A 22,779-nucleotide genomic window follows, 5' to 3' on the forward strand; every position below is an offset into this window, starting at 1 on the left:
TTTTCTAAAGACAAAATATATTTACTCAGCCTGTTATTCACAACTAAGAACATCTATAGAACCTCACCCTCTTCCATTTAGACTCTGCCCAGTAGATCCTAAATGACAATGGCAAACACTTTAGGCAAGCAAATAGTATCTCCCTGTTCCATGTTTCACTTGATATGGTCAGGGGGATCCATGAATAAAAGTTCACTCTATAGCTAGACTCATCAAGCAATATTGTATTACCTTCACAAATGCATAAAATACTTTGTAAAACGTTTTAGTTTATTGAGTCAAATTTTTTTCTAATCACTCACTCATTAGTATCTTGTACTGCTGAACCTTTCAATCAATGGTTGTGATTGTGTTAAAAATCATCTGTGAAATTGTTTTTTTCCTTCTTATTTTTATTGAGGACATCCTTGATATTTGTGTAAATCAGTCTAAAAATGTAAACTTTATAGAAATGAGAGACAAGAAATATAGATCAATAATTGCTACTGTCTTTTCAATCACATTCTCTGGTATGAACAATACTGTTCATCATCTTTTTCAGCTGTTTGACATCTCAACCTCTGAGATATATTGGAAATCACTCTCATTTTTAAATGGAGAGAAGAGGTAGGGAGAAAAAGGGAGTGGATACTCCATCTGGTTCAGCCACTCTTCCTGGCTTATCTACTTAAGGACTACCTTTGACTTCTTATATAACACAAATGGGTTATCAGGCATTACAAATTCAAATGTGGTAGTTCCAGTGTTAATGAGAACAGATTATAGGAATATAGAAGATCTATATTGTTTTTTGCCCATTTGTTGATGATTTTCCAGTTTCATCTATAAATAAAATTTATAAATGTCCTGAGGTGATCTGACAGTCTGTTCTCAAGATAATCTTTTTTTTTTAGGGTTGTTTTTTTTTTGCAAGGCAAATGGGGTTAAATGGCTTGCCCAAGGCCACACAGCTAGGTAATTATCAAGTGTCTGAGACTGGATTTGAACCCAGATAATACTCCTGACTCCAGGGCCGGTGCTTTATCCACTACGCCACCTAGCTGCCCCCATGATAATCTTTCTACAAATTTTTTTTCTTCTTCACTGATTTTTACTACTTATAATACCAAACAATCAACCTTTAGTTTCTTACAAAAAAGTCTCTTCTAAAAAGGGATCTTTCAGCTTGACAAGAGGTTTAACTGTTGGTTTTAAGGTTTTTTGTACCCCTTGTTGTGATAGCTGTTTAAATCAGTAATACTTTTTTTTTTGACAAGGCAATGGAGTTAAGTGACTTGCCCAAACTAAGTAAGTATTAAATGTCTGAGACCACATTTAAACTCAGATCCTCCTTACTCTAAGGCTGGTGCTTCCATCAACTGCATCACCAACTACCTCTAAATCAGTTATACTTCTAAGAGATATAGTGCTTTATCAATTTCCCACTTTATAGCATCAAAAGATCACTTAAAACATGTCTGGTTGGAACTACTGTAAATTATATTGTGTCTTACCTTTATCCTTTCTTCTAGTTTGGTGTTGATTTTTACTTCTGTTACAATTAATCAATGGTAGGCACACAAATAAAGTTACTTTCTATTTGCTGAAAGTCAAAAGTACTTTCTGGTGATAATCATCATCTTTCTTCTTGAAGCAATTATTCCATGATAAATTGGCATGGGTTTACTGAGTAGTTAGTCATTAAGCATTTATTAAGCACCTAACATGTTTGAGGCTGTTTTGCTAAGCACTGGGAATACCAAGAAAGGGAAGAGCATACCTGCTCTTGAATGGATAAAGCATACTGAACACTGATTGGGTGCTAGGTAAATACTGTATTGAGTGCTAGGGACATAAATAATAGCAAGCTCAACAGTGCCTATCTTCAAAGAGCTTTTATTCTAATGGAGGAAGACAACACATAAAGGGGAGCTGGAAAGCAAAGCGGTATGGTGGGGAGCATCTATGACACAGAGAGAATGCAATTGGAGAAGTCAAAACAGGAGTGAGAGGAAGTCCAGCAGGAATTCTTACAATGATAATCCTAGGGAGGGAGGAGGGTTCTCCAATAGTCAACCAAGCTCAAAGTATATGTAAACTTGATTTGGAGAACCTAATTTAGTTCCAGCTCTCACAGAATTTCTCTACTTCTTTGTCCTTTTCAATATAAAAAGCTAATATGTATATATATATATATATATATATGTATGTATGTATGTATACACACACACACACACACACACACACACACACACACACACACTTCAGTTATTTTCACGTTGGTATTTTTGCTTATATTCACGGTGAAAGATGCAAGGCAAAGTAACTAAGAATGCCTGTAGCTTTTAGGGGCACAATGAAACCAAAATCTTGTCAACTCCTTTATTTGCCTGATTAAGAACCTGGGAGTCATCTTTCCATTTTTCATTTTCAATTGGAAAAGGACCTCATATTTAGAGTGTTAAGAGTTAAGTTAAAATTTAACATGAAGTCTAAAAACTGTGATTTTAAGTACCTGGTGCTTAATTTTCTGCCACTCCCCCACTCTCACTGGAAAAGCAGTTCTCTCTCTCTCTCTCTCTCTCTCTCTCTCTCTCTCTCTCTCTATATATATATATATATATATATATATATATATATATAATATATATGCACAAACACACAAACACACACACACACACACACACACAAACACAATCATGGGTCACTTTGTATTAGAATGATTCACAAGCTGTCATAGCCAAAAAATTTCCTGTCTGGTGACCCAGTTACTTATGATTATCTCTGTAAACTGAACTAGGCTGGTATTTGAACATCTAGCTAATGCAGGACTGTTACTAGAAACATACTTAAAGACTTTCCACTGACAGAAAACCTATCAAAGTCTGATTTCTGTAATCATATGGCTTCAAAAACCCTAGGGTCACATCCAAGTTATGGTGAGGTATCCATAGACTCTTATAAAGGGATCATGATTCAATTTTTTAATACAACAGTTTTTGATAAAGAAATTTGCTTAGTTCCGTCCAAGATGGCGGAGAGAAGACAGGGACAGTTCTAAACTCTCCTGATCTCTTCCCCATCTATCACATAAAACAAACCTCTTAAAAGAAATCTGACCCACAAAACGCAGAAAGAAAAGCCAGGAGAAAGAACATCTACCTCAAGATTTGTCTCTGGCAGCAGCTTTGGCCGAATTCAGGCGGGTGAGTCTGGGCTCAGAGGGAGGATCAGCCCCGATCAGTCAGATTAACAGCTGAATTGAAACCAAGAGTCAGAGGTGCTGACATTGGTGCCTTCCCCCTGGAGCTTAGTGAAGGGGTTGGGGGAAGAGTTCTGGTGCAGGAGAGCTGCAGACACCATCCCTGGGATCCTCTGGTCTGAGGAACTCTGAGCCCACGCCTCCATTGCACTGAAGCCTCTTCCCAAACAAACAAATGCAAACTACTGCCTCAGGCCCAGGTGTGTGAGCAGAAGAACCAGTACAGCTGAGGAATGACCTCAAGCCAGGGTAAAGCCCACCCTTGATTGAAGGCAAAAGAATTCAATAGCTTCAACCCCTCCCTTCAAGCAAAGGGACAAGACCTCAACCAAGGTCACAGACACTCCAGAAAAAGCAACCAGCACCTCCTACTGGCCAGCCAGAGAAACTGCACTCAGTGAGTAAAGCCTTTAGCGATCCCAAGCCCTGGTGAACCAGCCCCCCCACCCCCCCACCCCCCCCACCCCTGTCAAGGTCTTAGCAAAATGAAGAAGGGTCAGCAGAAAGGTGGATCCATAGAAAAATTCCTGGAAGGGAAAGACCCTAACTCAGAGAGACCTGGAACCTCTGAGGAGAATACAATCTGGCCTCCAGCACAGAAAGACTTCCTTGAAGAAATAAGGAGCTTAAAAATCTGGGAGAGACAATTAATACCTGGTAACAAGAAAACAAAACTGTAGAAAGTACAATTGGGCAAATACAAAAGGAGAATAAATCTCTCAGATCATCAATTGGACAATTACAAAATGAGAATAAATCTCTCACATCCTCAATTGGACAAATACAAAATGACAATAATTCTCTCAGATCCTCAAATGGGCAAATGCAAAAAAGAAATTAATTCTCTCAAGACCTCAATTGGTCAAATGGAAAGCTCTTTCAAAAGTAGAATTGACCAACTGGAAAAGGAGTTGCAAAAAGTTAATGAAGAAAACTCCTCCCCCACTAATGACTCCATGAGACAGCAAGAGTCAGTTAAACAAAATCAAAAAATAGAAAAAAATAGAAGCAAATGTAAAATACCTCATCAACAAAACCACTGACCTTGAGAATAGATCGAGGAGGGGCAACCTGAAAATTATAGGACTTCCTGAAAACATTGAAGAGAAAAAAAAGCCTGGACTTAATATTACAGGATCTAGTGATGGAAAACTGCCCTGATATCATGGAATCGGAGGGCAAAGTAGTTATGGAAAGAGTACATCGATCCCCAGGAGAAAAAGATCCTAAAATGAAAACACCAAGGAATGTTGTGGCCAAACTCCAGAACTATCAGATGAAAGAGAAAATCCAGCAAGCAGCCAGAAAGGAACAATTTAAATATCAAAGAGCCACAGTAAGGATCACTCAGGACCTGGCTGCATCAACATTAAGGGATCAAAGGGCCTGGAATGATATTTTGAAAAGCAAGGGAGCTTGGAAAGCAGCCAAGAATCTACTTTCCCGCAAAGCTGAGACTTCTCTTCCAGGGAAAAAGATGGACATTTAACCAAGAATTCCAAAAATTTCTGATGAAAATACCAGAGCTAAACAGAAAATTTGGACATCAAACAGAAGGCTCAAGAGACACATGAAAAGGTTAAAAGGGGGGGGGGGGGGTAAAAAGGAAAACAAAATGTAATCCAATAAGTTGAAACTGGCTATATCCCAGCATGGGGGGGGTGGGGGGGGGGGTAAAGAAGATTCTCATAAATCTTGAGAATTTTAACTCTAACAGAGAGAATATACCTAGCCAGAAATGATGGATATTCATGACCTATCCATGAGACTGCTATCTAATGGGATGTAACTGGCTTTAACCCCACTTGGGAGAAAGACTCTAATAACTCTCAGGAATTTTGACTCTATTCGATAGAATATACAGAACTAAAAGGGACAGACACTCAGAATTTTCTATGACTTAGAATGAGCTAAAAAAAAAACTACCTCCTTAAAAAGGGGGATAGGAAAGAGACTGGAGGAGGGAGGGGATTGAATGGAGTAAATCTCATTACACTAAGAGGTACAAAAAACCTATGGTAATAGTGGGGAAGAAGGGAGCAGAGGACAAACACCTGAATCTTCTTATCAGATTTGGCTTAAAGTCAACCTACACAAACTTATTTAACTTATAAAACATCTAAGCTTTCAAGTATTAAAAGGGGAAAAGGGGAGGGGGGGACAAAGAAAGGGAAGGGGAGTGGGGGGAATAAGGGGAAATAACAAAAGGAAGGGAAGGGAAAAAGGGAAAGGGGAAAGAAAGGGGAGGGTGTGATATAGGAGGGCAAAAACACTGAAGGGGGTGGTTTTCAGAAACAAAAGACTGGGTAATATGGCTAAAGGGGGGGAAAGGGGGAAAATACAAACAGAGGGAAGATAGCACAGAGGGCAATAAAGAATTAGTAATCATAACCTTGAATGTGAATGGGATGAACACTACCTTAAAACGTAAGCAAATAGCAGAGTGGATTAAAAACCAGAATCCTACAATATGCTGCTTACAAGAAACTCATTTGAAGCAGAGAGATACATATAGAGTAAAGGTAAAAGGTTGAATCAAAATATATTTTGCTTCAGCTGAAGTAAAAAAAGCAAGAGTAGCAATCCTTATCTCGGACAAAGCAGCAGCAAAAATAGATAGTGTTAAAAGAGATAAGGAAGGAAACTTTATCCTCCTAAAAGGCACCATAGACAATAAAGTCAGTTCAATATAAGCACCCAGTGGGACAACACCCAAATTCTTAGAGGAGAAGCTGAAAGAATTACAGGAAGACATAGACAGCAAAACTCTACTAGTGGGAGACCTCAACCTCTCGCGATCAGATCTAGATAAATCAAATCATAAAACAAACAAGAAAGAAATTAGGGAGGTAAATAGATTTTTAGAAAAATTAGATATGGTAGACTTATGGAGGAAAATGAATGGGGATAGGAAGGAATATACCTTTTTCTCTGCAGTACATGGAACTTATACAAAAATTGACCATGTACTAGGACATAAAAACCTAATGATCAACTACAGAAAGGCAGAAATAGTGAATACATCTTTCTCAGATCACAATGCAATAAAAGTCATATGCAATACTGGGCCAAGGAGATATAGACCCAGAACAAATTGAAAACTGAATAATCTCATTTTAAAAAATGAGTGGACCAAAAAACAAATTATAGAAAGAATTAACCATTTTATCCTAGAAAATGATAATAATGAAACAACATACCAAAACCTATGGGATTAATTCAAAGCGACTCTCAGGGGATATATTAAAGCTCTAAATGCTTACAAGAATTGGAGAAAGAGGAAATCAATGAAATAAACATGCAACTAAAATAATTAGAGAAAGAACAACTCAAAAATCTCCAATTAAATACCAAATTAGAAATTCTAAAAATTAAAGGAGAAATTAATAAAAGCAAAAAAACTACTGAATTAATAAATAAAACCAAAAGTTGGTATTATGAAAAAATCAATAAACTTAATAAACCTCTGGTCAATTTGATTGGAAAAAAGAAAGAAGAAAACCAAATTGCTAGTATCATAAATGAAAAAGGTGAACTCACCACCAATGAGGAGGAAATTAAAGTAATAATTCGAAATTATTTTGCCCAACTCTATGCCAAGAAGCTGCCCAGGTTAAATGAAGAAGAGATTAAATACCTAAACAACCCTATCTCAGAAAAAGAAATTCAACAAGCCATTATTGAACACCCTAAAAAAAAATCTCAAGGGCCTGATGGATTCACAAGTGAATTCTACCAAACATTTAAGGAACAATTGGTTCCAATCCTATATAAACTCTTTGGAAAAATAGGGAAAGATGCAACTCTGCCTAAATCTTTCTATGAAACCAATATGGTACTGTTACCTAAACCAGGAAGAGTTAAAACAGAGAAAGAAAATTATAGACCTATTTCCCTAATGAATATAGATGCAAAAATCTTAAATAAAATCTTAGCAAAACGATTACAAGTCATCACTAGGATAATACATTATGATCAAGTAGGATTTATTTCAGGAATGCAGGGTTGGTTCAATATTAGGAAAACTGTTAGTATGTTCAATTATATCAACAACAAACCTATCAGAAACCATATGATCATATCAATAGATGCTGAAAAAGCTTTTCACAAAATACAGCATCCATTCCTATTGAAAACACTAGAGTGTTAGAATAAATGGACTGTTGCTTAAAATAATTAGCAGTATCTATTTAAAACCATCAACAAGCATTATATTCAATGGGGAGAGGCTAGAGGCATTCCTAATAAGATCAGGAATGAAACAATGGTGCCCGTTATCAGCACTACTATTCAATATTGTATTAGAAATGTTACCATCAGCAATTAGAGAAGAAAAAGAAATTGAAGGAATTAGAATTGGGAAGGAAGAGACAAAACTCTCACTCTTTGCAGATGACATGATGGTCTACCTAGAGAATCCCAAGAAATCATCCAAAAAACTACTGGAAACAATTAGCAATTTTAGCAAAGTTGCAGGTTATAAAATAAACCCTCATAAATCCTCAGCTTCTCTGTATATGTCTAGTAAGAAACAGCAGGAAGAGCTAGAAAGAGAAATCCCATTCAAAGTAACCTCAGACAATATAAAATACTTCGGAGTCTATTTGCCAAGACAGGCTCAGAATCTTTTTGAAAACAATTATAAAACACTTCTCACACAAATTAAATCAGATTTAAATAACTGGGCAAATATCAACTGCTCATGGATAGGTAGAGCTAATATAATAAAAATGACAATTCTACCAAAACTAAACTATCTGTTTAGTGCCCTACCGATCAAAATTCCAAAAAATTACTTTAACGAGTTAGAAAAAATTGTAAGTAAATTCATATGGAGAAATAAAGTCAAGAATTGCCAGGAGGTTAATGAAAAAAAGTACAAAAGAAGGTGGCTTAGCCCTCCCCGATCTAAAGTTATATTATAAATCATCAGTCATGAAAACTGTTTGGTATTGGCTAAGAAATAGAGTGGTGGACCAGTGGAATAGACTAGGTGTAAAAGCAGGAGATGATTATAGTAATCTGCTGTTTGATAAACCCAAAGAGTCTAGCCATTGGGATAAAAACTCCCTCTTTGATAAAAATTGTTGGGAAAATTGGAAGTTAGTATGGAAGAAACTTAGATTACACCAACACCTCACACCCTTTACCAAGATAAGATCCAAATGGTTACAGGACATACACATAAAAAAACAATACTATAAGCAAATTAGAAGATCAAGGACTAGTCTACCTGTCAGATCTATGGAAAGGGGAACAGTTTATGACTAAGGAAGAGTTGGAGAATATCACCAAAAACCAATTAGATGATTTTGATTACATTAAATTAACTTTTGCACAGATAAAACCACTGTAACAAAGATCAAAAGAAATGCAGTAAATTGGGAAACAATCTTTACAACTAATGATTCTGACAAAGGACTCATTTCTAAAATATACAGAGAACTGAGTCATATTTTTAAAACAAAAAGCCATTCCCCAATTGACAAATGGTCAAAGGATATGCAAAGGCAATTTACAGATGAGGAGATCAAAGTAATCCATAGCCATATGAAAAAATGTTCTAAATCATTAATTATTAGACAAATGCAAATTAAAGCTTCTCTCAGGTACCACCTCACACCTCTCAGATTGGCCAGTATGACCAGGAAGGATAATGATCATTGTTGGAAGGGATGTGGGAAATCTGGGACACTATTACACTGTTGGTGGAGCTCTGAACTCATCCAACCTTTCTGGAGAGCTATTTGGAACTATGCCCAAAGGGCAACAAAAATGTGCATACCCTTTGACCCAGCCAATACCACTATTGGGTCTATACCCTGAAGAGATGAGGAAAAAGGGTAAAAACATTACTTGTACAAAAATATTTATAGCAGCCCTGTTTGTGGTGGCAAAGAATTGGAAATCTAGTAAATGTCCTTCAATTGGGGAATGGCTTAGCAAACTGTGGTATATGTATGTCATAGAACACTGTTGTTCTATTAGAAACCAGGAGGGATGGGATTTCAGGGAAACCTGGAGGGATTTGCATGAACTGATGCTGAGTGAGATGAGCAGAACCAGAAAAACACTGTACCCCCTAACAGCAACATGGGAGTGATGTTCAAACTTGAAGGACTTGCTCATTCCATCAGTGCAACAATCGGGAACAATTTTGGGCTGTCTGCAAAGGAGAATGCCATCTGTATACAGATAAGGAGCTGTGAAGTTTGAACAAAGTACAAAGACTATTCCCTTTAATTTAGGAAAAAAACAGTTCTTATTGTCTGATCTTGTTACCCCTTAGACTTCTCTTCTCTGCTTTAAGGATATGATTTCTCTCTCATCACACCCAATTTGGATCAAGGTACAACATGGAAACAAAGTAAAGACTGACAGAGTACTTTCGGGGTGGGGGGAGCAAGTTCTCACCCAGTGGGCCTGCTCTGAGGCCGGCTCTCACTCCACACTCACTCTGGTGAGGCAGAGTTCTCTTACCATCCCTTCAAGCTGTTACCCCATGATCCTGGGTCCAAGAGGTCTGGAAACTGCTCCCTCTGCCACCAGGACCCTCCAGGGATCTAAGTACTCAGGCTGACTGTGCTGTAGCTGTGGCTGTGGCTGTGGCTGTGGCTAGGGCTGTACTCACAGCAGTTTTTTCCAACCCCCCCCCAGGTTCTGGTAAAACAAACCTTTCCCACAGAACTTCTATGTTTTCTTGGACTGGAAATTGTATCACTCGGTCTTTCTGGGGGTTCTGCCTCTCTAAATTTTGGCTAAAGTCATAATCTGACAGCTTTTGGGGGGAACAAGTTTCTGGGAATTCCTGCCTTCATGCTGCCATCTTGGCTCCACTCCCAGTTCTTTTTAAAGAGGAGAACAGGGGAAAAGTGACTTGCCCAGGGTCACATAGCTAGTAAGGGCCTGAGACTAGATTTGAACTCAGGTCTTCTTGAATCCAAGGTTAATGCAGGGTACCTAGGTGGCACAGTAGATAGTGCACCAGACCTAGAGTCAGGAGAACCTGAGCTTGAATATGGTCTCAAACACTTGACACTTATTAGATGTGTGACCTTGGGCACTTAACACCAACTGCCTGGCATCCAGGGACTTTTCCACATCCTGATCCATATTTGACCACTGAACTCAGATGTCTTTAAAGGAGAAAGTGAGATTGGTGACTTAGCACAGCATCCCCTCACTCAAATCCAATTCATTTGCTTATCATGGCATCATTGTCCCTATGTCAAGGTCTTTTTTGAGACAAAGACAAACATTATCCTCATCAATCTACTGGTTCTTTCTCTGGTACCTTCAAATCTACTCAAGTCTTCCAAATTCCCTTACAAAAACAAACAAACCTTTCCTAAAAAAATGCTAACATGTCCACTAATTATTATCCAGTATCTCTTTCCTCGCCTTTTCAATTCAATTCTTTGAAAAAAGAAGTCTATCACTAATACTTCTATTTAATCTGCTCTATCTTCCAGAATTTAGCAATCTGTTTTATCAACCTCATTATTCCCCATAACCTGCTCTCTTCAAATGTAACCAATGATCTCTTTACTGTCCAATAAAATTGTCTTTTCCTAATTCTCATCCTTCTTGAACTTTCTACAGCATACAGAAAATTGCTCTTCGTTGGATTTACTCAACTCTACTTTCTCTAGATTCTCTACCTGTATGGACATTCCTTCTCAGCTTTTTTGGCTGTATATTCATTCCACATAATATCCAAGGCTCTGGGCTGGGCTTTATCTTCTCTCTATACTCTTATTTGGTCAGAACATATGGGTTCAGTCATTACCTTTACATAGTTTAATTTCAGAACTATATATCTATACTGAATTGTTTAGTCCTTTATTATAAACTCCCTATTGGACATTTCAAACTGGATGACCTATAAGCATCTTAAACTCAACATGTCTAAAAGAGAACTTATTACCTTTCCCCCAAAACTCTTGCCCTCTCTGAATGTCCCTATTACTAATAAGGGCACCACCACCCTTCCAGAATCCCAGGTTCCAAACTTTAGATAAATGAGTGAAGAAGAGTGAGAAAGAACACCTAATCAGTAGCCAAATCTTATAATTTTGTTTTTTTACAGCATTTCTCGCATATATCCCCTTCTCTTCACTAACAAAGTCATCACTCTAGTTCAGGTATTCACCCCTCCTGTTGCCTTAGCCTTTTAATTGGTGTCCCCACTTCAAAAGTTTCCCCATTCCAATCCTTCCTTCAACTCCGCTGCCAAGGTGATTTTTCCCTAAAATACGGTACTATGTTAATTTCTTATGCTCACTAAACTTCAAAGGTTCCCTATTACTTCAAGGACAAATGATTTTTTGTAATCTTATTTCTTTTCACCTTTCTAATTGTCAAATCTCCTATTGCTTTCCATATACCTATTAATATTTCTCTATTTCCTGATTCCATGTTCACCTTCCTCAAATTCACCTCTAATAATCACTAGCTTCAAGACTCAAATAAGGTCTTTTTACTTTGTTTTTGCATTTTCTTTATATTTCCAGCACTTAGTACAGAATCTAGCAGAGTTAGTGCTTAATACAGAAAATGTTTTAATAAATTTTTTTTTCATTGTACTGTTCTCAAGTAGACAGCTGAAGATCAAAGGATATAGAAATAGAAAGGGACAGTGATAATTTTGTCCAGTGCCCCTTATTTTACAAATGAAAACACAGTAAGTTGTTACTTTCTCAAGGACACACAGGTAACAGAATGAAATTTGAACTCAGGTCCTCTTGCTCCATATATCCAAAGTTCTTTTAATTACATCAAACCATCTCTCATTAAAAAATACCTTTTGGGGGCAGCTAGGTGGTGCAGTGGATAAAGCACTGGCCGCGGAGTCAGGAGTACCTGGGTTCAAATCTGGTCTCAGACACTTACTAATTACCTAGATGTGCCACTTAACCCCGTTTGCCTTGCAAAAAAAAAATAATAATAATAATAATACCTTTTGAATCCACTTACCTCTCCTTCACTGCCACTATAGATATGCCCAGTTGATATGTTAGTTTTAATGAACTATTTTTCTCTCTTTTTAAAACTGCTGCTGAGTAGGAGTGGGAGAAGGGATATATTCAGAAATAGATGTGATATAAAAACAAAAACATTATCAAAACAATTATAAAGATCAAAAGTACTTAAAAAGTTCTTTCTAGACATTATCTTAGGGAGGAGGTAGGAAAGTGTGAAACTCAAAAATCTTACCAAAAAATGAATACTGAAAATTATTTTCGCAGATAATTGGAAAAAATAAAATATTATTAAAAATATAATGAATTCAAGGAAAAAGAGAGAAAAGGAAGAAAGATGTAAAGATTATTCTTAATCTGTAGTTAGTTGTGGCCAAAAGGATTTTCTCTACCCCAGCACTAAAGTCAGATAAAATTAAGTCACCAATTCTAGAAATAAAACAACCCTCACCAAAAGAAACAAAACTGAAAAGACTAGAAGATTTCATTGTATGAGGGGAACATTCACAGTTAAGAGGAAACACTCTCAAAAGTTCACTAAGGTACTCTAAAACTTTCTTTTTGATACTGGTTCTAGTCAGGCCAACTAAAGCCCTTTGGAAAATGTTAGGAAAAAGGTATTTTTACCATGTTTCAACTCTGTGCATGATTCTAATAGCCTTTACAATGTTACTGCCAGAGATTCTTGACTGTGACCATATCCAATACAATATCCCCAAACAATTCTATTACCTTGAATATTTATAAAGATTTTTCAAATCCATATCCCAAATTTTATAGTCCAAAAATGCCCTGCTGGTCCTTACTGTTAGAGATTGTGTAAAATGGAATCGTCTCTCTACTCTGGAATCATTGGGTAACTTGAAAATGATCTTCACACTTTCAGGATCATCAGGAGGTGGCTCAGGTGGCAGGCATTCTGACTTTCGTTCCTTCTCCTCCTGTAGATTCTGGGAAGAAAAAAGGCAAAGGTTAGTCCTTAATGAAAGGTCATTCAAAGTTTACTGACTTTTTCAGTGCCATACCCATTCAAACTACTAGAGGACTAACTTTTTAGAACTAGAGAAAAATTATAAAAGTTATCTGAAGGAGCAAAAGGATAAGACTATCAAGGGAATCAATGAGAGAGAGAGAGAGAGAGAGAGAGAGACAGAGAGAGACAGAGAGAGACAGAGAAAGGAAGTCTTAAAGTATCTAATCTCAAACTTTACTACAAAGGCACAACCATCAAAACAATTTGGTACTGGGTAAGAAATAGAAAAGTTGATCAAGGAACAGAATGGGTACAATAAAGAAAAACAAGTGAGCACAGGAATCTAGTGTTTAACAAGAATATCTGGGTTTACAAAAAATGCTAGAAAAATATGAGAGAGAGAGAGAGAGAGAGAGACAGACAGACAGAGAGAGAGAGACAGAGAGAGACACAGAAAGGAAGTCTTAAAGTATCTGATCTCAAACTTTACTACAAAGGCACAACCATCAAAACAATTTGGTACTGGGTAAGAAATAGAAAAGTTGATCAAGGAACAGAATGGGTACAATAAAGAAAAACAAGTGAGCACAGGAATCTAGTGTTTAACAAGAATATCTGGGCTTACAAAAAATGCTAGAAAAATTGTAAAGTAGCCTGGCAGAAACCAGGCCTAACCCAAAAACATTTCACAACGTATACCAAATAAGGGGGAAACAGGCATACAATTTAGACATGTTAAACAAAAAAGAAGAAATTAGCTGTTGGATCGATGGTTAGAAGAAGAATTCAAAATCATACAAGAATGACAGAGGATCACAAGAGGTAAAAAAAAGTTTTGATTACATAAAATTAATTTTTTTCTGCATAAACAAAATCAATGCAGCTAAAATGAGAATACAAGCAAAAAATTGGAGGAAAAAATCTTTACACAAAATTTCTCAGATTCTTATTTCTTTTTTTTAAGAGTTTTTTTTTTTGCAAGGCAATGGGGTTAAGTGGCTTGCCCAAGGCCACACAGCTAGGTAATTAACAAGTGTCTGAGGCTGGATTTGAACTTAAGTACTCCTGAGTCCAAGGCCGGCGGTTCTATCCACTGCACCACCTAGCTACCCCCTTATTTCTAATATATATTAGGGAACCGAGTCAAATTTACAAGAAAGCATCATTCTCAAAGTAAAAGTGAAAGTAAATGAATAAGACAGTTTTCGGAGAAAGAAATCCAAGCTATCGACAGTCACATGAGAAATACTCCAAAACAATTTTATGAAAATGAAAACTAAGACAACTTTGAGAGACCACCTCACATACATCAAATTAGTTAAGATGACAAAAAGAGGAAATGTCAAATACTGAAAGGGATATGAGAAAATAGGTATTTATAGAAGTTTGGCAGATCTGTGAACTAGACCAACTATTCTGGGAAACAATTTGGAACTTGGACCAAAAAGCTATTAAATTGTGTATAACCTCTGATCCAGAAATTCCACTACACCCCCCCAAAATTTTAAAAAATACACTCCCTGTGTAAAAATATCTATAGCAGCTCTTTTCATCCTGATAAAGAACTGGAAAATAAAGGGATGTTCATCAACTGGGAAATAGCTAAATAAATTACAGCATAGGAATGTAATGAACTGGCTGTGTGCCTCTGACTTCATATTGTAGTTGCTGCCTCTACTCAATGATGAATATTTTCAAACTTGGATTGAGTGGAGATCTTTTGTCTAGATTACCCAAGGCTGTGGTGGTCTGGGTGGAGAGACATAATCCAAGTTACTTCCTCCAGTCCCTTATTAGAATAGACCCATCTGTCAATATAAAATTCACTGTTACCAATCAAGAGTTGATTTCTGGGGCGGCTAGGTGGCATAGTGAATAAAGCACTGGCCTTGGAGTCAGGAGTACCTGGATTCAAATCTGGTCTCAGACAGTTAATAATTACCTAGCTGTGTGGCCTTGGGCAAGCCACTTAACCCCATTTGCCTTGCAAAAACCTAAAAAAAAAAAAAAAAAAAAAAGTTGATTTCTTCCTCCAAGAATATGTTAAGTATGAGCAAACCCCATGATTTGTCTTTGCTTTACAAGAAAAACTCAAATGACCATCCTTTTATTATTTATTTACTAGTCATAACTAATAAAATGATTGTTAATAACCCAGAAATCATGTCTCTCAAACTTCTCATTCATCACAACCCCAAACTCTCTACTAGCCTCCAATCTCAAAATGTCTTTTAGGCATCTTGAACTAGATATTCAGCAGACATTTTGAACTCATTATATTTCCCTCTAAACCCTGCCTCCTACCTTTCCTATTACTGTAAAAGGCAACACCATCCTACCAGTCCTTTTAGGCTCAAAATCTAGGAGTCATTTTAGATTCTGCATTATCTCTCACCTCCTATAATTAAACTGTTGCCAAGGTCAGCAGATTTTACCATTGCAAAATCTCTTGTAGGTACCTCACTTTTCTCCTCTAAAGAGGTGGCCCTCTTCATCTTAAACCTGGATTACTGTAAAAATAGAATGCTCTTCTTTTGCTGCAAATACTGACTTCCCTGGCTTCCTTTTAAAACCCAACTATAATCATTCTTTTACAGGAATGCTTTACAGGAAGCTTTCCCTAATCCCTCCCAATCCTAGTGACATCCCTATGTTAATTATTTCCTATTTATTCTGTATACAGCTTGTTTTGTATGTATTTATGTTGTCTCTTCCATTAGATTGTAAGCTTCTTGAGAAAGGGGCTATCTTTTGTCCCTTTATGAATCCTCAGCATTTAGCATAGTGCCTGGCATATAGTAAGCATTTAGAATGCTTACTAATGAGAAGAGTACTATGCTGTAAGAAACAATGAAGGCTATGGTTCCAGAAAAATCCAGGAAGACTTATGTGAACTTATATAATGAAGTGAGCAGAAACAAGAGAGCAATTTATACAGTAACAGTCACATTAACTGATGAAAAAAAAGACCAAACACAGTTCCAAAGGACTATGATTAAATATACTATCCACCTCGAAAGAGAAGACTTCAGTGTGACAACTGAAGCAGATATCCTTCTTTTTTAAAAAAAAAATGTTTTGAACATGTAGGGATTTTTTTTTTTGCATAACTACACATATTTGCAATGGGCTTTGTCTTTCTGTTCTTTGAGGGAGTAGAGGAGGAAGAGATGGAGGGGAGAGGATGGAGAGAATTTAGAATAGAAATTCCTTCCTAAAACTGAATTTGGAAAAAAAGAAAGAACATTCCTTGGGTCATAAAGAATTCTAATTAAGGAACCTTTGTGAGTTTAAACTTCTCTGCAAGCACAAATTCTTGTTTATCAATAAACTGCCTCAAAAGATTTTGGCTAAAAACACAGGATTTTTTCCAGTTTTCTTCACTGTTAAATAGAAAGCAAATGACTCCGAGCAAGAAATGAGAGTACAGCTATCATTGCTTGCCTTACTGTGGAGTTTAATGAATAGAAAAGTGGCATGGCTAGATTTGTGTTTTAGGAAAATCACTTTAGAGGCTGAATGGGGAATGGACTGGAGCAGAGAGTGAATTTAAGGAGGCAGACCCACCAGTATAATCCAATCCTGGGCTTATAAGGGCTTGTCCTAATAGTTGGCAGTTTCAGAGGAGAAAGGGGGATATCAGAGTTTCCAAAGGTGCTAACAACAGGCCAGCTTGCACATGGAGGTGAGAGATAGTGAGGAATTCAGGAAGACTCCTAAGTTGTGAGCCTGAAGAACTGGAAGGATTGGTATTGCTCCTAGTAGTAATGGGGAATATAAAGGAGAAGGTTCAGGGGAAAATTAATGAGTTCTGTTTTGAACACACTGAATTTAAGACATTTATCAGATATCCTGTTTAAGTACTGGCAGGCACTATATCAAATAGATTGAGTTTCACAGGCCCAGAGCCTTGTATTGGTCTAATGAGGACCTGCTTATCACTAAAAGATTTACCACTAGAAGATGAAATTTTTCTGCCACAGCAACTGATGAACTCATTTAAGATTTGAAGGTAGTACCAACACTGATAAAATCACAATGTTTCAGTTGTATTATACTATAATGGTGGAAAATGAGGACAAAGGTTCCATACCCGTCGCCGTCTCTCTTCCGCCATTTTCTGCTGTTGTACTTCTTCCTCCTTTTGTCGCTTCCGCTCACGCTCCTCTTGTTTTTTCCGTTCTTTCTCCTGGTCAGCCCGAAGGGAGGCCAAGTAGGCTTCATCTTGTTGCTGCCTCAGCACCTGGGTCTGGTTTCTCTCTTCCCTGCAGAGAAGCAAAAAGGCATTTAGTCAATCAATGCAACAGCACTCCATCAGTGCCTACAATAGGCTAAGAGACAGGGGTATGAGAAAAGAAAATCAAGCAATCTCAACTTCCAAGAAACTTGCATTTTAATAGGGAGTCAACAAATGCATATATCTGTATGTGTGTGCATGCATACACATACAGCATAAAATGTAAAGTTTGTCAATACAAAATAGCTGAGCAGAAGCGCTGTAAAAGCAAGGCAGTAGTAGCTAGTGAGGGGATAAGATGAACAAGTAGATTTCTGAGCTGTATCTAAGGAAGTGAGGGGTAATTGAGGAAAAATCTATATTCTAAACATAGGGAACACTGAGATAGAGAAAAACAATAATCTCCATAAGAATATGTTTTCAAAACATTTTTTCCCTTCCAAGTTTTTTTTTTCATTCAAGAAAGATTTTATTTGAGTTTTACAATTTTTCCCCTAATCTTGCTTCCTACCCACAACCCCACAGAAGATAGTCTCTTAGTCTTCACCTTGTTTCTATGGTATACATTGATCTAAGTTGAATGTGATGAGAGAGAAATCATATTCTTTTTTTTTGCAAGGCAAAAGGGTTAAGTGGCTACACAGCTAGAAATCATATCCTTAAGGAAGAAAAATAAAGTATAAGAGATAGCAAAATTACATAAAAAGATAAGGGTATTTTTTCTAAATTAAAGGTAATAGTCTTTGGTCAAAACTTCTTTAAAAAAGAATATTTCAATGCCACTATGTAAATCAAGAACACTGATTATGGTCAAACACCAGTCATTTTATTTACAAGCCTCCTATGCCAAGCACTATAACAAGGCAGGAATATAAAGACAAAAATGCCCTAAAGGACCATATATTCAACAAGGGGAAAATAAGACAAAACAAAAAACTGTTCAGTATTAATCTATGGAGAGAAAGTAGAAAGAGTATTCAAATATTTCAATAGAAGTCAACATTTGCCATATATTTTTGTGGCCCAACAGGATCCCTATGATAGTTAGCCCACATGGGGTTAATTAGTACCTCTCCAAGCGTTCAGAAACCAGGTATGTCTGGTTTGCATCCATGATAAATGTCAGTTGGTTAATGAGATCATCAGGTTGAATAAGACCTTCTAACCGGCCAACCACAGTCATTCTCCGATCTTTCAACATGATCATAGCTAGGAATGGATATGTATTCTCTCGCAAAGCCTGGGACACTGGAGAAAACCAAAGAGAGCAGAACATGATTTTCAAAATATCGCCAGAAGTATTATTTAATCCTCAACTCTGAGACAGGTAGGGTAGAATTTATTTTATAGATGAGGAATGTGAGGCTCAGACAAATTCAGTCTCTTCCTCAAAGTTACATAGCTACTGGAGCAGAAGCTAGAACTTAAGTCTAACCAGGACCACTGTGAAATAAACAAACCAGCAAATAATTAACTTTGAGGTACAGCATTTCATCCAAGCTCTTAAGAACTTTGCTCCCATACAACTTAAAGCAAAATCTTTTTTTTGGTGGGTTGTTTTTTTTTTTGCAAGGCAGTGGGGTTAAGTGACTTGTCCAAGGCTACACAGCTACACAATTATTAAGTGTCTGAGGCCTGCTTTGAACTCAGGTCCTCCTGACTCCAGGCTGGTGCTCTATCCACTGCACCACCTAGCTGCCCCTTAAAGCAAAATCTTGATGAAATTTCTTTGCTTAGTTCTCCTCAGATAATTGATGGTACCACTGTTTAATTAATGGTGATTTCTGCTCAATTAGGAAAGAAGTCTTACAGATTACAAAGCAATAGTTCTGTGTTCTGTAGATCCTGATAAGTTCAATATCCCAGGCAGGGATCCAGATATGTGTAAATATTTAAATTTCAGAACAAGCAAAATAAACGGCCAAAAGAACAGTCTTCAGGCTATAGGTTCTGTTTAATGAAAGAGCTTTAGCAAAAAAATAAAAATAAAAAACTATAAATTTATAAAATACCTTTCCTCAAAATATCATACTTATAAATGGATTCTGTCTAATAACACTTTTTTTCCACACCATGGCTGAAGGACCTATGACAGCACTACAGTAATTCAATTACAACCAGTCATAGACAACAATCCATTCTCTGGAACAAAGGATCTCTCTCATTACTTACTAGAAACACCATTAATATTCTCACACCTCAGTGATTTTGAATTTTGAACATATTCCTAACTATAATCTCATTTCATTCTTACAACAATCATAGGAGTGAGCTAATGGGGAAAGGAACCATGCCCTATTTGATAAATGAGAAATTTAAAACACAAAAAGTTTGGGAGAGAACTACTTAAAAGTCAAATAGATAGTAAATGAATGTAACTAGCATTAGAGCCCAGATCTCCATGGAGACTCCTATAGCTCTATTCTTTCTACATGTCAACATGTGTTTGACTTGGCAGCACCATTTGAACTATATGATTGCTGTATCTCTCTTACAAAAGACTTAGCTGCCCTCCTTGTCAGGTTGTACCCACTCTTCTATCTCTATTAGCACTAAATTTGTTCATAGGGTATGAAGAATATAAGTGCTCCTTAATGCTTAATGTTTAGAGTTCAGTGGAATTCCAGGTACTTGCAACATCACAAACTGCATTACTGATTCAACCTATGGGACAAATTGGTCAGTATTTGAAATGTTATTTACATTTTCTGGAATAGTAATTTCTTCAATGCTGAAAACTCTAGAGGAGGAAATTCCCTCTACTAATGCAGATGCAATACCTTCTCTGAAACTTAGAGAACTGTCTAGAGGTTAACTAACCTGCCCAGATTACTCAGGCATAACTCATGAGAGGTGGACATTTGAATTCAGTTCTTCCAAAATTAGCTCTCTATCCACTATGCTACTGTTTTTGTTTTGTTTTGTTTTTTTGCAAGGCAAATAGGGTTAAGTGGCTTGCCCAAGGCCACACAGCTAGGTAATTATTAAGTGTCTGAGGTCACATTTGAACTCAGGTACTCCTGATTCCAGAGCCAGTGCTCTAGCCACCACTCTGTCTTTTTTGAAATGTAATTATAGAAGAGATTTTCATAAGAAAGTTGATCCATTATGGTAGTACACTCCACTTTTTATATCTTTATAATGACATAGTATTAGCAAAATACTTCAATATTCTCATGAAATCTCTTCTGTAAAAATATCTTATAATAAACACTTGGTCCAGAGGTTGAATCAGTGAAACAACAATGTAGGAAAAAAAATATCACTAAAAATTATATTAAGAAACTAGTCCTGCTTGCTCAGGGTAATCACCATTGCTGTTTAGCAATGGAGCAATTTTGTTTTCATTAGGCATTACTAGAATTCTAATACAATCTCTCAGGAACAGTAAAGCACAGTACCTTACATATAGGAGTTTAATAAATAGTTGTTAGATGAAAAAAATCAGTCAGAAGAAAAATTATTTCACCCATCCATTCATTGTAGCTTGTAATATTAATAAACTTTTGACATCTCTGAAATCTATAGGAAAATAACATTTTCCAAATGGCAAATGTTTTATTTTATGGGAATTTGTGTATCAGCACCTTTTTAAGAACAACCTGTTATTATTCTCTTTAAACAAAGAAGAAATGATTTCCTTTGCACCAGTCTGAATAGAAATTAGCAAACATTATCAAACTGACCTGACTTATTAATGGAAAAACTGTACTGAATATCAAATACTATGGAAAAGTTCTATTAATTATTCTATAGCACCGTGATTTGACACCTGTGTAACAATGAATATCTTAACAGTGTCTTAGTTTGACATGCCAAAAACACAACCTGAAAATATATCGAGTATGGTCAATGCTATGACTATGAAACTACATATTTTTGAGAAGTATCACAGCAGAAATAAGAACAATCAAAGAACAATTTACTGAGAACCATTCATTTAGAATGTGATCTGGGTCTTTAATTTAGGTATGTGAATTACATGGCATTTTGGGAAAGCCAGAAAGAATTTCAACAGCTGTCTTTTCTGTACTGATCTGCCAGCATTACCAATATTTCCCCTTATCAAATCATACAGTAGCATACATTTTCACTTTTATGATTTTTTTAATCTTCATATATTTTTACTAAAATAGATTGGAATTTATATTGAAGAATGTCTTGATGCCTGTTGCTACTGCTTATGTCAGTTAATATAAGATTTAGTGCTATGTAGTATAATAGTTTTTTGTCACTAGAGAGATTTCTTATGCCTTCACATGAAGTACAGTTAGCTAGTTATTCCTTACACAGAAACACTAGTGCTACTCCATGTTTTCAAGGATTTCAATAATGAGAAACAACAGGTGGTGTCTGTCATTCCTGATAAGTTATTCAACCGTCTGCTTCTCCACTGCTAACTCTTTTCCTTACTACTTTCAGAGCATCTGGTGGTTTTGACTGTTCTTTTTCCTTTAAAAATCTGCTTTCCTATATTTGTTACTTGTTCCATACTTCTCAAATTTTCTATGAACACCAAAGTTCATCATTGTACTCTTTCTTGACCATAGTTGATCAATCAGCTATGGAATATTGGCTCCAATCTTTGTAATTTTTTCTGTTGGCTGCTCAGGGGCTACTTTGCCTCTAAAGAAGTGTAACAGTTTTCAAAGAGTCAAGATTCTAATCGTAATAAGAATTTTAGCTGTATTTGTTTATTTGATTTAGGGGGAAAAAATTATGATCTGATTTAGTGACAGGGTTTTTTACTCAGTTCCTTAGATCCAGCTTTGTTCTCTTGGGCCTTTTGAAGCCAAAAGAGAGCCAATTCATATAGGATTTATTAAGTAATTAAGAAACCAGATGTAAGGGATCAAAAATATAAGAAAACTAGACCATAAAAGTCATATTAAATGCATTGTTGTAGACTATGTTGTTCACAAGAGGAATGCCTGAAAGTAACTTAATTTTTCTTCAACCTTTTTAAAGCTGAGCTGAATTCTAAGACCACCTCAGACTAAGAGTCCCTCTTGTAAATATCCCTAATGAATGAGCTCTCAAGGTATTCAGATTAATTAATTAGTTCATTTATTTATTTATTTTGGTGAGGGCAATGGGCTTGAGAGTCTTGTTCAAAGTCACTCAGATAGTAAATGTCAAATATCTGAGGCCAAATTTGGACTCGGGTCCTCCTGACTTCAGGGCTGGTGCTTTATCCACTGCACTACCTAGCTGCCCCCTCAGGTTACTTTAAAACACAATATATTGTTAAGAGTAGCTGGTGAAGAGAGTAAAATCTGCTGTGATAGTTCACTAAGACAAAGGACAGACTGAAAGATATAATTTTATGCTGGGGAAACAAAAGCAA

The 22,779-nt window shown here is 36.5% G+C and overlaps 1 protein-coding gene across 3 annotated transcripts in view; it reads right to left on the reverse strand.

The window, feature by feature from the left end:
* The window catches only part of FAF2 (Fas associated factor family member 2), a 104,491-nt gene that overhangs the window by 20,069 nt on the left and 61,643 nt on the right, over window positions 1–22,779 (reverse strand). For all 3 annotated transcript variants that reach the window (XM_074212329.1, XM_074212327.1, XM_074212328.1), the window contains exons 8-10: window positions 18,503–18,680; window positions 17,289–17,460; window positions 13,029–13,172 (exon numbers count right to left, since the gene is read on the reverse strand). In XM_074212329.1, the coding sequence (XP_074068430.1) occupies window positions 13,029–13,172; window positions 17,289–17,460; window positions 18,503–18,680 (494 nt within the window). The remainder of the gene's footprint in view (window positions 1–13,028; window positions 13,173–17,288; window positions 17,461–18,502; window positions 18,681–22,779) is intronic.

Source organism: Macrotis lagotis, chromosome 1 (genome assembly GCF_037893015.1).
Source record: "Macrotis lagotis isolate mMagLag1 chromosome 1, bilby.v1.9.chrom.fasta, whole genome shotgun sequence".
Classification (NCBI taxonomy): Eukaryota; Metazoa; Chordata; class Mammalia; order Peramelemorphia; family Peramelidae; genus Macrotis; species Macrotis lagotis.